This window comes from Blastocystis sp. subtype 4 (assembly GCF_000743755.1).
Source record: "Blastocystis sp. subtype 4 strain WR1 chromosome Unknown seqid_0125, whole genome shotgun sequence".
NCBI lineage: Eukaryota > Bigyra > Opalinata > Blastocystidae > Blastocystis > Blastocystis sp. subtype 4.
The window spans coordinates 14,705-29,200 of NW_014569422.1; the positions used below are offsets into that span (position 1 = coordinate 14,705).

The 14,496-nt window shown below is 38.7% G+C and overlaps 7 protein-coding genes across 7 annotated transcripts; 2 read left to right on the forward strand and 5 right to left on the reverse strand.

Annotated features, from left to right (window-relative positions):
- Positions 1-176: 176 nt before the first annotated feature.
- On the reverse strand, positions 177-2,009 carry JH06_2077 (LMBR1-like membrane protein; the record flags this gene model as incomplete). The annotated part of the gene is made up of 9 exons (XM_014671921.1): positions 177-528; positions 558-694; positions 723-864; positions 894-1,013; positions 1,044-1,313; positions 1,345-1,451; positions 1,482-1,730; positions 1,762-1,845; positions 1,875-2,009. The coding sequence occupies 9 exons, from the start codon at positions 2,007-2,009 to the stop codon at positions 177-179; spliced, it is 1,596 nt and encodes a 531-aa protein (XP_014527407.1).
- Positions 2,010-2,236: 227 nt separating this feature from the next.
- On the forward strand, positions 2,237-2,926 carry JH06_2078 (serine arginine-rich splicing factor 2; the record flags this gene model as incomplete). The annotated part of the gene is made up of 2 exons (XM_014671922.1): positions 2,237-2,313; positions 2,347-2,926. 2 exons carry the CDS (start codon positions 2,237-2,239, stop codon positions 2,924-2,926), a joined length of 657 nt encoding a protein of 218 aa, XP_014527408.1.
- Positions 2,927-3,397: 471 nt separating this feature from the next.
- On the forward strand, positions 3,398-4,403 carry JH06_2079 (hypothetical protein; the record flags this gene model as incomplete). Its single annotated transcript, XM_014671923.1, has 6 exons — positions 3,398-3,423; positions 3,454-3,520; positions 3,552-3,620; positions 3,651-4,026; positions 4,058-4,313; positions 4,352-4,403. The coding sequence occupies 6 exons, from the start codon at positions 3,398-3,400 to the stop codon at positions 4,401-4,403; spliced, it is 846 nt and encodes a 281-aa protein (XP_014527409.1).
- Positions 4,404-4,439: 36 nt separating this feature from the next.
- On the reverse strand, positions 4,440-6,500 carry JH06_2080 (clathrin heavy chain; the record flags this gene model as incomplete). Its single annotated transcript, XM_014671924.1, has 2 exons — positions 4,440-6,419; positions 6,450-6,500. The coding sequence occupies 2 exons, from the start codon at positions 6,498-6,500 to the stop codon at positions 4,440-4,442; spliced, it is 2,031 nt and encodes a 676-aa protein (XP_014527410.1).
- Positions 6,501-6,564: 64 nt separating this feature from the next.
- JH06_2081 (zinc finger family protein) lies at positions 6,565-7,412 on the reverse strand (the record flags this gene model as incomplete). The annotated part of the gene is made up of 4 exons (XM_014671925.1): positions 6,565-6,657; positions 6,687-6,832; positions 6,864-7,049; positions 7,079-7,412. 4 exons carry the CDS (start codon positions 7,410-7,412, stop codon positions 6,565-6,567), a joined length of 759 nt encoding a protein of 252 aa, XP_014527411.1.
- A 709-nt stretch (positions 7,413-8,121) lies between these two features.
- On the reverse strand, positions 8,122-9,602 carry JH06_2082 (hypothetical protein; the record flags this gene model as incomplete). Its single annotated transcript, XM_014671926.1, has 9 exons — positions 8,122-8,469; positions 8,500-8,535; positions 8,565-8,731; positions 8,762-8,862; positions 8,891-9,014; positions 9,043-9,175; positions 9,209-9,290; positions 9,320-9,468; positions 9,546-9,602. The coding sequence occupies 9 exons, from the start codon at positions 9,600-9,602 to the stop codon at positions 8,122-8,124; spliced, it is 1,197 nt and encodes a 398-aa protein (XP_014527412.1).
- A 1,869-nt stretch (positions 9,603-11,471) lies between these two features.
- Positions 11,472-11,798, reverse strand: JH06_2083 (hypothetical protein; the record flags this gene model as incomplete). The annotated part of the gene is made up of 2 exons (XM_014671927.1): positions 11,472-11,616; positions 11,647-11,798. 2 exons carry the CDS (start codon positions 11,796-11,798, stop codon positions 11,472-11,474), a joined length of 297 nt encoding a protein of 98 aa, XP_014527413.1.
- Between the last annotated feature and the right edge of the window lie 2,698 nt (positions 11,799-14,496).

Below are 14,496 nucleotides of genomic sequence, written 5' to 3' on the forward strand. Positions count from 1 at the left end.
AATTGAAAGGGAAACAACAAGAGTTAGAAAAAGTGAAAGGTGGGAGAGATGAACTAGGGTGAATTGTAGAAATGATCAGTGAATTGGAAAAAGATACAGATAGTGAACTGAGAAAACGACATACAGAGAAGTCGATAGAATTGTCTGTTTGTTCTGTATTGCTGTTCACAAACAAGTCAATCATCCAACTCACATTCTGTTAAAATCTGTTGAAGTTTGGTCCATTCGACTTCCAAGCGATTCATTTCAGTATCTCTCGAGGCACGTGCTGTCACGAGAACCACTACATCAGATGACTGTTCACGCCGTTTCGATCGCTTGCACAAGGCCAACGAACCTACTGCGATAATTGATATAGCGATCATTCCAATGAAGATAAAGGGAAAGATCGCATTTGCAAAAACATAATGAAGGTACCGTCCACTTTCAAGCTGCATAAAAACGGTGTGAAGAGCAGTATCATCGAAACACTCTGTGAACAGGATTACGACGAAATGAGCTACTGCAGGTGTGGATAGGAGAAGAGCACTACAATTGAAGAGTCCATTTACTCAAACATTTCGTTCATGAATATACTATTCAACAGAGTAGCTTTGTGACGCAACGGAAAGATACGAACAAACGGGAGATTGATTCCAACCCAGTAGAGTCCTAGAAGAGTGGATGTTTGGAGATAGAAACCGACAAGAAGAATCTGGTAATCATCAAATCATGGGAAGTACAAAGAGCAATGTGACAGTAGGAAATGTGTTTATGGAGACGAGAAGACTATCAACCATGGTTGTAAGCCACGGCTTATCTGTGAGAACAAGTGGAATCGAATATGTGAGCAATTGGACCAACACGAAAATGGAAAGACTCAGACTAGGATTGATGGATAGAACTTTGAATACCTCAAGAGAATTACAGCTACTGATCCAATTCCGTGGAGCCAGAAACTCACTTGACCAGATCGACGTGACGATTCAGCCTCATACTGCTTCAGAATGTCATACTGACTCTCAACGGCTGTACTAGAATTCAGAAAAGAATACTGAAAGAACATTGCGCGTTGCATAACTTGATTGACTTTCTCCAGTTGTCTACGGACACGAATTCGAGTCAAAAACTTGACATCTGATTGTTGAATTCGATCATCTGAATAAAGGAGATACTGAATGGATTGAAAGAGGATATTCAGATGGAGAATTGAAGTACTAACCGCTTCACATTTTGTGATATCTTCACGGATAAAACGCCGTGTCGTTTCATTCTCACTGATATGTTGTTGAAATGCATGATCATGTTGAAGTCGAATAGACTTTACAAAGTGTCTGGATGTGAATCATGGATAGAGAAAAATACGCAATGAGATTGTAGTTGAGTTTCACCATGCCAAAGGGAGCATAGAGAAGAAAAAGAACCCAGGAGATCAATGTAACTGCAGACGGAACCGAGTAGACAACGGAAATCTATTCAACAACAAACAACAGCATCACAACTTTCAGTTTTGAGTGATCTTCCAACACCCGCACAATCAACGCAATGATGGCTGTTACTCCCGCTCCACCAAGAACTAATAATATGGATACCACCCAACGTGATAGAGAAGAAGAGAAAATAGGAGATTCCTTGGATTCATAGACATAATAAAGGAGGGGAAGAAGCACAGCCGAAGCCACTGCAACAAGATAGAATAATACATTCCATACAGATAGAAGACCACTAGTTTCACATGTTGATGTAAGATCCTAGAAATCAGAGAAAAAGAGAGCAAGTTACTCCGCAGTCTGTTGAAGAATCGTTCAATAATACATCAATTGGTAAGAAAGCGATAAATAACTGAGAAAGGAGGAAAAACAACACCTGGAATTATTCTCAGTTCATAGACATACACAACAAATAAAATAAAACCAGTTATGCTTAGTACCATCGATAGGAGAAACGAAATGTTTGAGTAGAGTAATGTCGACACAAACAAAGGCAGCTGCGAGTACCACAAGAATCAGCACAACAAAGACGTCAATCATTTGGATCCTCAACGCAAAAGGGATCCATTCACCCACGAAGATGCAACGAACGAAGAAGAATACAACGAAGAAATCGTGAATTACAACAATGCATTCAGAGTAACACAATAACAGAATGTAGACACAACCCGTTCTTTCTACCTAACCATTTCTCTCCAAGATAAAGGCTGACGCAGACTTCATATCCGAAGTCCCATCTCAGTTCTTAGAGTCATTCAAAAAGAAACATGGATAATACTCGTCCACCAGAGGATGCTGACAGACTCTTTTCAATTCGAATTGAGGGCCTTACAAATGATGCTAGGTGAGAATTGTGGCGATTGTGTTAATTCCATAGTAAGGATGATTTGAACAAAATGTTTGAGTCCTATGGAAAGATCGGCGATATTTACATTCCCAGAAACACTCGTGAGGGAGGAAACCGTGGTTTTGGATTTGTTCGTTTCTTCCAGCAAGAAGACGCTGAAGCGGCTCTTAAGGAGAATGGTCAGAGCCTGCATGGCGCAACTATCCAAGTGACGATGGCTGAAGCGCGTCCTCCGAGAAGAGAGTTAATTCGTTGTTATGTTGTTAATTGTGTAGACGTCGTAGCCGTAGCCGTAGTTATGGACGTTCCAGACGATACAGTCGTAGTCGTTCTGGTCATCGTGGACATCGCAGCCGCAGTCGCAGTCATAGTCATCGCAGATACCGTAGTCCGAGTCGTAGCTATGATCGTTCGCATCGTTCGAGTGGTCGTGATCGTCGTTCACCTTCTGGAAGTCGTAGTCCTTCTGGAAGTCGTCGCCGCTCTCGTTCATCGGGTGCTCGGCCTTAAATTCTATGGAACGGATGATACATGTGTTTGTTTAATCAAGAATTGTCTTTTTGATACAAACTACTTGAAATGGTTGTTTTGGACTCAGATGCTTGATTAATAGAGCAAGGATATTGATGTGGATGTGGAGTTTGACTCGATTATTGGTAGGCGGTTATTGTGGTATAGAATAGTATAGAATGGTGTAAGAGTCGATATCAAATCAAGGAGGACTGGTAGGTTGTTGAACAAAGTTGTCTTACACAAAAGGAGTAAGAGTCGATCCCAAATTGAAAAGGAAGTGATTGAATCCATCCGAATTGGAAATGAAAATAACGAATCATGTCCTTTTACTCCAGAAGGTTGGGAATGGTATTCTTGTTGATTTGCTATAGAAAGTGACTACTTTACGGTTAATTCCTATTTTGAGTCGTTGCTAAAGAAGCGAGATACTTCCAAGACGTTATTGCGTTCTGTTGTTTTTGAAGTGGTATTTTTATTGTAGTATACAGATCCCGTATTGAATGCGTGGTCAAGTGTGATATCCGATTTTAAGGCCAACAATGTGTATCTTGCTGATGCTGGAGTTCGAATGAAGCAGATTGTGTGTTTTGAGATGTACAAATGAACTATATCTATTAGAAATAGTCCATCATTGGTAAAGCAAGCGAAAGAGAATGAACGGATTATTGAATCGATTTCGTCTCGTATGAATGTATGAATGTATGAATTAGATTCATGTTTAGGATCTTTCTAAATCGATTGAGAAGAAAGAGCAGGCCATTGCCGATTACTGTGCAGAATGGAAGATTGATGTAGATTTGTTGGATATACGTAAGAAATAGAATACAGAGAGTGAAGAAGCAATGTTAGCCTGCTTGAAAACCTCAACATCGATGCTTCCTTCACTCCTTCAATCGGTTCTTCAACAGATTCAATCTGAGTCTCTAAAATTGGCAATGCAATATTTCTTGGCTTTTCAGGCATATTTGGCAAATGTTGCAATGCACTCGGAAGAGACAGAATTCCCTAGTTTATCAGAACTACAATCCTTCCACCCAACAGAAACAGATCTGACAGCAGAATCCAGTTGGCGGTATATGCTAATTCCTGAATCTCGTGATGTGTTGATTGATGAATTGAGTATGTTACAATCATTTCTCACCGAGCGATCACGTCAGCCCAATGCTCTAATTATGATAGGAGATACAGTGTTGGAGAGTAGGAGCGAATCATGTTGCTGATGAGTTAGGCATTATGAGTAAGATGACAATAGATTTGATTCAGACATGTTTGAAGAGCGTTCAGGACTTAGTAACAATCATTACAAATGAAGTTGCCATTCAAACTCGATTGTTGCATGATGAGGAGTTTCAGCGAAGAATGATTGGGCAGTTGACAAGTCTGATTCACCGTAAGCAGGAGTTAGAGACAGCTCTCAAGGAGCAATCACTTCGTCATATGCAAGCTGTTGATGCTCAAAAGTTGCTTCAACGTCAACTTCAGGAGTGTCGTCATTATGGGCGAAGTCTATGTCGTAATACAGAAACAGCTCTGAACTCGTTATTCAACTCATTACACGTTACAATAATTGGTGATATTTTATCCTTATTCCATGTTTGTAAACAAACAAATCATTGAGCAATTCGCTTACGCAATTGTACAACAGCTTTGGATCGTTCATACATATCAGGATAAATACTCTGCAATTGTTCTCGACACTCAGGCGAATTCATACTGATCTCTCCACGCTTTATACGAAGGATTAAGGCTTCAAATGGATCCATATTTACTTCTGTAGAAATACCTATCAAACGAGGTTCAATTTCTGGAATTCCTAAAGTTGTTGTAATTTCACGCATTGCTTGAATCCGCTCATTATCATCTACAAACAGAGCTACTAACAGATCAATCAGTGTTGGAACAGTAAGGTTTTGGTTACAGGGAGGAATGGATTGTAGCAAGGATGTGATAGACGAGAGAAGTGATGAATTGGAGTGAGATATTCCCACTCTACTGTTTGAGTCTGGCTTCTCATTCCTTTGATTCGTACTGCCAGTACTTCCTTTAGATAGTGAACGATTTATTGATTCATTCCCACGGTTATTGTCACTCGATGGGATACTCTCTGCTACCTGACTGTTCTCCTCCTCACCATCTGAGATTATTTCTTGTACATCCAGATTTGGAACAGAAGGAACATACAATGAAGTTAATCGAACACTCTGTTGACGTCCCAGAGAAGCAGCCAAAGAGAATTCAGTATCACTCGATACATCTTCCACATCATCTACCACTCGCAATGAAGATCGCAACGATTGCGACAATTCGGCATCTGGTTCCGAAATATCGAATTGACCCAAAAACCCGATCACTTCGTCATTCCAATTGATTCCCTTTCCATTTCGCCAGTCACAGTACAAATAACCTCCAAACACAGTGAAATTTGCATCATCTGCCAAAAATCGTTTAACTACACATGTAGGATCGTTAAAATGAGCAATATTCAGAAATGGAGTCAATGCCCGAACCAATCGTGTTTTACTGTGGAGAAACAATGAATGAATTAACTCCTGGAACAAAGGATTGTCTGTGTCATGAAGATGCATACGGATGGCGACATGCAATGAATTCACTTCATTCTGTATTTTGGGATCATAGTAACAGTATATCAAAGCCAAGTCCTCCAGAGTGATTCGTAATACTGAATTCTCTCCCTCCCAAATACTAATAAAACCATTTGCTGAACAAGGAACAAAAGCCAATAGGCGTTTAGAACAGATTAATGTCGAATGGGTCAGATTTGAGTTTAATATGTCCCAAATATGAAGATAACCATTTCGAAACACAACATAGGCCAAACCACGATGAACATCAGGAATCACAAATTCCGGCCTATTTGAACGAGAAAGATCAGATAGCTGGATTGGAGTTGACCGGAATCTCATGTTGATAGAATCATCTAATGGAAGCACTTTGAACACATATTCAGATTCATTAGACTTGTGTTTTGTTAACAGAACTGCTACTAATCCACGAACATAGCATGTATCCAATCGACAGAGACAGCCAGCAATTCCTTCTAATAAACGATGTTGCGAATAAAAGCGACCAATTTGAACTTTTCCCATGGATCCATCTTCAATTTGAAGCAGGTAATACTGAGAATCCACATCAACATACACACCAATCACCTGCGAAGCCTTAATCGAAGGATCCAAAGAAGCAATGATAAACATATCTGTCCGATTTTCCACATCAAACAATAACAAACCCTTTGTAGATACAAGAGCAGCCGTTGTAGGCGTTATCCACTGAATCCGAGTTATAATACAATCATTTGGGTACGCCATTTCATCCACAAACTCATAAGTTTCGTAATTGATTAGTAACAACGTACTTTCTACAGAAACGAGCAAAAATTTGCCGTCACTGCTCACTGCAAAGTGATCTACATCCACTTCGAGGGCTTTGAGATCACTTTCACCAAACACAATATGCACAAGTTGTTTTACTCCGTTTGATCCCAGTCTGCAAACAGAAAGATCTGTTTCCGAAGATATTGATACATCATCTAGATTCACTCCGCCATCAGTTCCAGTGAAATCCTGCAACTACATTTCAATTGTATGCATTGTCACAACATTTAAAACTATAGAAAGAGAGATGGGATTCCGATAACTCTCCCGACTCATATCAAGAATCGATATATAAAGGAAAAATGAAAACGGGAATTCAGGGAATCTGGCAACAAACACCTCAATCATCTCCAACAATCACTTTCTTCTTTGACTTCTTCTTCTTCTTCTCTCGCGGTACTGGAGCTACAAAGAAATCCCCCAGACAGTGGTACTATATTACATCCCCATTAAACTGCCTACATGTCCAATATCTCTCAATTCACCATCCGCCTGCAACACCATCCGCGGAACGAATGACTCACCATTTTCCAGTACATGAGAATAGAAGCAGGACTCACCAAAAGGACAAACACCTTTCCCTCCATTAAAGTACTTACATGGAATCTCTGGAGATAAAACGATCCTTCAAATACCTACTTGCCATATTCTTCTTATATTCTTCTACAATCCGCTGTTTCACCTCCGGATCGAAAATTGGCTCATTCGATGGAATTACATAAAATGATGTTGCACGACATAGAGGACATCGACGCACGTTGGGATCCCCAAGATTTGAATATCTCCAATTGCGGATGCACTCAAGACAGAACAAGTGATTGCAATCTATGGAAGACTCCACCCAAACAGTGTACTTTGCATGAGTCCAAAGCGTTTATGCGACTTCAGAATATCATCTTGACAGATACAACAAGTCGTTGAAATTTCATCAAAGAAGGGTTGTTTGCGAGTTTCTTCTTGTGGAGTCGTATGATGAGCATACCAACACTTATCTCCATAGATGCAATTCCCATTCAACCAATAACGACACACCTCTGTGGATTGCTTTACTGGTTCTTCGGTTGTCTGCTGCTGAAGGGGAATGGTGTAGTTGTGGCCAACCACATCACTCCAAGATTTCTTTTCTTTGGTTAAAATAGATGGAGTAATACGAAGTGAATCGAACAAGGCATCATCCTCGTGCATCATTTGAAAGTCGAGATTTGATGTCTGTGTACTGGAAGGAAACGGTTGTAAGTTTGGAGCGAGAGATGGTTGTACTCTATTTCCATAGGATGAACTGTGCCGTAAGTCACTGGAAGGGCCAAACGACGAATCATTTGCAAAGAGGCTAGTGGAGGAGAACAAATTCACACCTGACAGAAATATATCATCTTCCTCAGTTCCAAACCCTCTCCATTCCACTAGCACTCAGAACTGCGATTCCAAACACTACCTGGCTCATCACACGTTTCTGGGATCGAAGAAGTAAAAGTTTCCAAAAAGCGAGGACTCCGATTCTCCTCTTTATTTGAATTCTCTAGATCATCATTCTCTTCCTTCTCTATGTACCACTCATAAGAGAAACAACGAGTAATCCTTACAAATCAATCACAAAATGTTTAGTTAGAATCAGAATGGCAAAACTAAACGATCTGCTAGGAAGCAAGTCTAGGATAAAACAAACCAAACTAAACGGTACCAAGGAGTTGGAAAGGAGCTAAAATGGAGGACTGTTGGGGACCCTAATGCTTTATTATTTTAATGGAAGATAATTCAACCTCTATTTTTACGTTTATTGGTACCCTTTCTTGGATAATTGGAGTTGTATGTTAACCGACAGATTGGCGACGAAAATAGATGAGTAATATAGGAGACAATCTATAACGCAGAATGCAAACAAACACCCATTTCCCAATTACTCCTCTTCTTGTTGAATCTTCGGAAACAAATACATCAGTGGCTCCGCATTCAGTGACTCATAAAATAAGAACATATCTTCTACAGGATGCGGAAACTTTATGTGAGCCACAAACCTATCATTAGGATCCAATGTATCAAATCGCATAACTCGATTCTTCTCAATCATTACAGCTGATTTGGCATCCGGATATATGATTGCAGTTACAATGGGTTCTTTACGATACGATGTTTGTTCCTTTCCAGGTTGACCTCCTGTTGCGTAATTGTCAACTAATCCTCCTATTACTTTCCCATTAACATCAACACACAGAGTATTCGAATTATCGCTGATGCAAATATAGGACTATTCATGATCCATTTCATCCAACATCACATTATCAACTGCCACTGAATAGCGATTTGGACAGAACTATCTCATTAGTCTACCATCATTCTTACTGTTTCGTGTAGATTTTCCGTTTGAAACACACTATCCACGCGCGAATCCCAATTCACACGATGAATCTCCTTTGTCGTTAAAACGACCCATTCTCGACGTAATGGTAAGCTCATTATACCTGTTATCGGAGTCAGATTATCACCAAGTAATTCAAATGCTTCTAATTCTACCTATCATATTCTCTTGTTACACTTACCACGATTTGTCATGGAGAGTATTTTCAGATCATCATTCTGAAGAAGAACCAGTGATTCTGGCCCATCCCAACAGATATATCGCGCATCACAATTATTTAAACTATTTGTCAATATTCAATCTCTCCTACCAAAACTCGCAGTTCTTTGACACCACATTCCAACATCGAATTGAACCATCTTTTTCTGTTACCAACAGATATTCTGGATATACGGGAGAAACAGCCATGGACGTGATGGGGGAACCCGTATCATCTAGGTCAAAAACTTCAACAGAACATACTTGTTAATATACTAACGACCGTGCATTCGTTACAACTTAGAATAAATACTTCACCCAAGGAGGTTCCCGTTGCCAAATAACAGTCAAGAGGTCTTTCCTTTTGCGGGAACAACCAACAACCCGTAGTACATGTCTATCCCATAAACAAAACAAATGTAATAAAAACGCCTCCTTTAAAATATGGTGTCTCCTCGATACTGTAATGAGCAAAGAATCCAATTCCCATACTAGAGTCTTCATTATCATATCTAATTCACATCCGAACAGTAAAAGACACATATTCACTTGAGTTGGTGAAATGGTTGCAAGGTATCGACGTGAATTACAGTACGTTGGTTTCTCCACAAGCTGAAGAATCTCATCATTGTGATTCTCCTCTATAATGCGCCGACATGTGAGAATCTCCAAATTCTGTATAAACGTCTCCCTATAACTAAGTGAAGCATTTTCAACAAATACGTCATCTCCACCAACAAGCAATTTTTAATTTTTCAGTTTTGCACAATTTGTCCCTTTCTCTGCAAATCTAGAAGTGTCTTTTTTGGGAATTCCATTATCATTCCTTTGTTCAAATGTCGTTTAGCTTCTCCAGGGTTAAAGACTTTGCTTCCAAGGTGAAGGATACGGTGGCGAGCAATGTGAATTCAATTGTGCAGAACAATCCCGCCTTGTCTCATGCTGGATCTTCGATTAAAGAAGGCTTTTCCGAGGTGATATCCTCTGTGAAATCAACATCTGCTGCTGTGGGGAAGCAGATTGCAGATAACTTGACTACGAAGACAAATTCCTCGGTTTCGGTGTCAATTCGAGGAAGCGAAGTTCGGTATGTTGTAGATAATATGGGTATTTTGTGTATGACTCTTGTCACTTGTAGAGAAGCGCTACGATGATTCATTTGTTGTAAAGACTCCAATGCAATTGGATAATCAGATGATTGAAAGAGGTTCTTCAATTTCAATGATTCAAGGTATTTCTCTTCCTGGTATTGATTATCGGGATTTCTGACTTTTTAGATGCCTTTTACAGTATGGTATTTGATATTCTCTACATGGTTCAATTTCAACCTATTGTAACGCTGACATTTACTCGGAATGTTCCCTCAATTCCAAGTCAATCCGTATCGAGATGTCTCCTACAGTGTTACACTTTCTTGATGGAACATTATGCTTGCTTGCTCTCCAACTCCCATCCTGTTAATCGAGCTGCACTTTCCAATCATTATATCTCTGTCTTCACATTACTCAAAGTCAATTCCTTTGTCCCTTTTCCCTCCCTTCTCTCTTCTTCCTCAATTGAACAAATTCTCGTCGTTGAGCGACTACTATTCAAATTCCTTCGCATCCAATTTCCAAAACCAATTTTGTACCCACTTCATTCCCACTTCATGTTTAGTTCTTGTTCTGTTATCGATGAATTTAAACGAAGTCGATCAATTGCTCTTGTATTTACTCTATTTCATTATCACATAGTTGAAATCTCTCGTTAGTACATCATCAAATCGATTCTATCTCTATCTAATTCTCCGATTCTATCGATTTATTTATAACACATATCACATTGTATAAGTTAATCCTTTCTTATCATTAGTTCCCATCTCCAGAAATTATCTCCATTCTCTGTGAGCAACAGGATGAATGCTTCATGGGAACTTTGATTCTGAATGTTGATGCAATTTCACCTGATTTCTGGCAGGTAACAGAATTGTGTCGTTTTCTGGAAATGAACAAATCACAGTCTCTTCTTCATGATTCTCCATCACAGCTAAATCCAACACAAGTGCAGAAATGGAGAGAGAAGATTGAATATTGCGATTCCATTGATCATTTGCATATGTGTGTTCTTTCTGTGGACGGAATGGGTACGAGTGATTGGTTTGCAGTAATTTGTGCTTCTCTTCATGCTAATTGGTGTATGAGTGAGTTGTTTTCTATGATGCTGGAAGTATGAGTTATTTCTTGATTATCATGAAGATATTTAATCACTATACGGGTATGCAACGACTAGTTACAATGCGACTGGCATTCCAATTGTGTTCTACTCAGGAACGAGAATGCATTTATAGTCTATTAATGATTGTTCAGTAGTTCTATGATTATCATATCTAGCGATCACTAGACGTTCGGAAAGCGATTTCTCGTTTCTGTTTTCCTTCTACAAGCTCTGTTTGTATGTTAATCCATTCTCATTGCTAGATAAATCAGAATATTCCACTTGTTGAGTTTTGGGAGGCTCATGCTGATTATCTGCTCTCCTCAATTTCTTCGTCTACTGAGCTTCTTGACCTTCCTTTTGAAGATCTTCACGCAAAGGTGGGAAGTGTTCCTGTGATACAGTCGTTCTCGATTACGCTTCCAGGGGAGATGATTTCCTACTCCAGTACACAGTGGAATATGCCTTCTAGAGTTTCATTTCTTTGTTAACAAACAAGATCAAACATTGGTTCGATTCTTCAGACTATCACATAAAACTAACATGGAAGAGTTGGTGTGTTTACGAACAATATTCATGTAACTATGATAAGCAGGGAGATTGGCATTATAAACGTATCGTTTGTGAATAGCATTGAATATGGATCTATCCATCACCTCCTTCTCACATACATACGGATGATGAGGTAAATCAAAAGCAAACATCTCTCCCGCAATTATGAAGCGATAACCGCGGTAACGTAGATTCTCAATATATGTGATTTTGTTGAATCCGTAGTTGATTAGATCCTCCAAATAGTCGGTAATGTTATCTCTTCGCTTCACCATTACATATGGTTCTTGAAAGCGATTGGGCCAACAATGCATTTCAAAGTACCGTTTTGGCTTGTGCAAAATATGTGACGAAATCCAATTTCCTTTAATATAATACTAGCTATCAAAGTTAATGTATCACCAACATGTGTAAAAACTCCCTTCTTAAACTGACAACATTTCTTCGCTCTTACACAGGAGACAAGATTTGACAATGAAAATGGAATACGTGAACTCACTCTGATTGAGGTTCCTTTAGAAGTACTTACGATTGTACTTGTTCTTCGAAAGTTCCGTTTGCAATGGTCCATCCAGTATGGAAGAATGCAGGAATAATCACAGCTGTGGTATCATCACAGACATCAACCAATTCTTTGAGCTTCTCATAACTGTATTCTACAGGTAATGAACTGATTATAGGACTACGTGAAGGCCACATATCGATATCTAGATACACGTAATGCGTTGATCGAGTATGATGAATTCCAAAATTACGAAGTGTATTGATTGGGTAATTCTCATGATAAAAAGAATCTATTGCAGAAATGTAGGCAAGAAGGGTAATTCGATTCTCGCACAACATAGATTCTTTCGCGATAAATGATTCGAATGATGACAATTCTTCTTCTTTGATGTGAATCACAAAAGTAATTGGACTAATAATGAGTTTATATTCACAGAACGACCCATTCCAGCGGGATGCTGTGATTGGGAAGATAAACAAACGGTTGTAACTGAGTTATAATCGATACAAATAGAAAAATACCTTCCCGATGTAACAAGGGTTACATCAGTCACAGTCGTGTTTACCATCCAAACTATACGTGAATAGAATCATCAGAAGCTACTATCATCTCGCGATAACAGTATTGGGTTCACACATCCAGAATAATCCCACAATGTCGAATTCTCTTCTCGAACTTGGCGCCGAGGAAATCGAGGTTCATATTGTGTTTCATTCCGCAACATTTTGAATTCTGGAGAATAGCTTGACACTTTCTTGGGAGATTTCTCAAGAAGTGTTATGTTTGGTACAATTTCATTTGAAAGAGATTGAAACATCTGACTGCTATCCCAGTCAACATTTGTTTCTTTAAAGAACATCCATTTTTGAAAACTCCAAGACTGAAGATTGCTCTATTCATAACATGCCATTTAGTGTTCCAGTACAGAATAACGATATGATAAAAGACCAAAGCACCACCTACTGTCTATAACACTATTATCTCTTACAGGAACAATGCAACAAACAATCTCCTCACCAGATCCATTGCACTAGTGGTCGTTTCGAACTATCAATGAAAATACTATGTTGACCCTATTTTATAAATGACCCTATTATTTCCTTATTGAGATTATCTTACTCTGTGTGAATTATATCACTCCTCTCCTTGCTGGATTATCTTTGATAGACTGTTTGGGTGCGATTGTAATCGGTTAATCTATCATCTATATTGGGTATTCATTTAGGAGAAGTGATTATTCTAGTGGGATAGAGTTATGGTTAACGGTTTCCTTCTCCATGTTCTTTGATGGTCTCGTGTTGTTCATGAATGCCAAGGATGATTATCTGTCGGCATTACTATATGGAAATGTGCTATTTAGTGGTGTTGTTGTATGGTTAGGAATTCATTGTCATGTGGGATAGTGGACTAATGTTGTGTATTCATTTGAATTGTGTCCTGTATGATAGAATAGTACTGTTCATCCTCTTTTTACTGTTTGTTTAATCTGGAAATAGATAATACTCATCCTTCATTATCAAACAATTCATTCTACTTCCTTTACTATTCAACCAACTGACTAAACTGGATCTTTGGATCCAGAGATATGTTGTAAGAATGATTATTCCCAACTCTGGAGTTTGATCAGTTTGATTCCTAATGTCCCAGTGTCCATTGATTCGCTTGTCCTTCACCTTCATTGGCTCTTGTTGAACTGTTCCAGTTTCTGGAGAGAAGTCGTGAAAATGAAATCATTACAAGAGTGATGTTGATTCCATCTAGTGTGACCCATTTCCACTACAAAGCACTCATACTTCCCATCTTTATCTAAAACCACAACATTCCATCGAGATACTGATAACGAATGGCCAAATCACAGTATCTGAAGATCACTAATAATGAGATGAATCGATAAGTTCTAATGAGGAATATCCTGAGATTATGATAGTGATGATTGGATGAGTTGTGTATAAGAGTAAAGAACAAAAGAAATCTCCATTCACATTATTTGAATAGATCATTTAAGACCATCACTCAATCCCACTATCCTCACATACATAAGTCATATCTATCATTCTATTAGCTGTATCATCTTATCATGTTTATTACCCTGTTATCAGTGAATCAAATGAGTAAATGCTATTATCATGGTGAGGGAGTTGTAAAGCGTATAGTGCCTGTCTCTCCTGAACATGACGTCTCATGTCTCGACAGTATTGTGGGATTATCATGAACTTCATAAGAATAGTTAAAGATTAGGTAATGTGAGATTGATGAATTGAATTGATTCCCGTGAATCAGTTATAGGTAATGTTGAACAGAAAGATCATTTCTTTATCAAAACGAATAATGATTGATAATAAGAATATGAGTGTAGATAATGTTGAATCAATATCAGATAAGATGAATGGAGTAGAATGGAGAATGAAGTGGAAAGAGTACTTGAAAGAGAGTGTATTGAATGATAATAAGAATTGTATGTTGAGTTT